Source organism: Rhincodon typus, unplaced genomic scaffold (assembly GCF_021869965.1).
Source record: "Rhincodon typus isolate 14 unplaced genomic scaffold, sRhiTyp1.1 hic_rhity00006174, whole genome shotgun sequence".
NCBI lineage: Eukaryota > Metazoa > Chordata > Chondrichthyes > Orectolobiformes > Rhincodontidae > Rhincodon > Rhincodon typus.
Window position 1 is genome coordinate 438 of NW_025971812.1, and position 1,759 is coordinate 2,196.

Sequence of the window (1,759 nt, forward strand, 5' to 3'; positions counted from 1 at the left end):
CCCCCCCCGCCAGCCCCCAACGGGGACAGAAACGAAGTGCAGTCACTCTCGGAGCATCCCCGGGGGGGCTGCTTTCTACCTCGTTGCTGCCTGCGAGTCCGGGAACGCGGCAGCCCCCATCTTGCGTACAGAAGAATCCCACGAAAGGTTTTGGCCGTGCTCAGTCGAGGGGCAAATATGTCCTGACCCAGGACACAAGGTGGGGGGTGGGGGTTGGGTGCCACCTGTGCCCTCCCCACCCAGCAATGATCGGTCTTTAGTTCACAGGTTACCCGATTGGGCATGGGATCTTTCTTGCTGCCTTTGCTAGTAATCCGGTGGGGGTGGGGCGCCGTGGGAGCGGTTAATGTTCTGGCGCCGTGGGACAATGGCAACGCCATCAATTTTCAGTAAAATCCCTACCGCGGTCACTGGGAAGGAAACCTGGTGTCCTTCGGGGGCTACACGTGATTCCAGACCCCAACAGCGATGCGGTGGTTGACTCTTAAGCGCCATCTGGACAAAAACGAACGCACGGTGGCCCGCCAACAACGCCAATTGAAGAAAAACCGCGAGCTGACCAATCAGAGGGCTGTTGCTAGGCTGAGCTCTCCTGGACCCACATTAAATGGACCCACTTTGTCTGGCCCCAGACGGAGACACGTGCGGCCTTCGGGCCTCAGTTGTGTCCCAGAGACCCACCCTCTCGTTTTCTTTTCGAAAGCGGTGTCCGTCCTTTTCGGCCCGTGGTCTAAAAATAGCGAGGCGCGGTCTCTGGATTCGGCCATTTCCCACTTTCCCCCCGTCCATTCCAGGAGCGCCTACCGAGTGACCTACCACGTAGGGGTACAGACCGAGTATCGCAAGCGGGCACACTGTTGCCCCGGGTATTATGAGAGTCGGGGCGTCTGCGTGCGTGAGTATCCAGATCTTTTGCAGTCGCGTGGGAGGCCCAGACGGTGGCGTCTCGCCCTGAGAGAGGGCCTGAGCCGAGGCCGTTGATCTCTGGCTGAGTGGCAGTACGCGAAATCGGGGCCGAGTGGCCTCACGGCGTTGCTCTCACGGGCCCGGGAAGGAGCGAGAGAGAGAGAGAGAGAGAGAGAGAGGGAGGTGTCGTACAGGCGGGCAGTGCCCAGGATGAACCATGCTCCCTCGGCATCGCTGCCTAAAACGTACGAGCAGGAGCAGGCTATTCGGCCCTTCCAGTCTGCTACCCCATCCAGTCGCTGATCATCCGACTCCCTCTGGAAAACATTCCGTGTTCTGGCCCTGATTGTTCCCAGTGGTACAGGAACCCCACTCTCTGGGTGAAGTCTCAGACCACCCCGTCTCCTTTAGACTGTGACCCCCACGTCCCCCACTCGGTTCTGGGCCTCCCTCCCGGGTCATCGGGAACATCCTTTCTGTGTTTATCCTATCTAGGCCCGTTAAGAGTTTTATCGGTTTCTATGAGATCCCCTGACTCCCAGCGACCACGGGCCTGGCCTCTCCTCGAAGGGCAGAACTTGCCAGGATGGGAAATGTAGGCTCCTATTAATAGGGGGATGGAGCAGATCCAGGAGGGATTGAGACACAGTGAGTTCGTATTAGAGCTGGGAACCCCAACTTCCATAGGCAGAGGAGAGATAGAAACTTCCTCTTTAACAGGGGGGGTCCCCAATGGAGGGAGTTGGGGGGAGAGAGAGACACTCGCGCATTCACGGGGTCCCAAATGGAGGGAGGGAGAGAGAGAGAAAGACACTCACTCTTTAACAGGGATCCCAAATGGAGGAAGGAAGGG

At 58.5% G+C, this 1,759-nt stretch overlaps 1 protein-coding gene across 1 annotated transcript in view; it reads left to right on the forward strand.

Annotated features, from left to right (window-relative positions):
• Positions 1-1,759, forward strand: part of LOC125482129 (multiple epidermal growth factor-like domains protein 10) — a gene marked incomplete at both ends in the record, with an annotated part of 9,852 nt that overhangs the window by 324 nt on the left and 7,769 nt on the right. Inside the window, one exon of the mRNA XM_048594127.1 lies at positions 795-895. Within this exon, the coding sequence (XP_048450084.1) occupies positions 795-895 (101 nt within the window). The remainder of the gene's footprint in view (positions 1-794; positions 896-1,759) is intronic.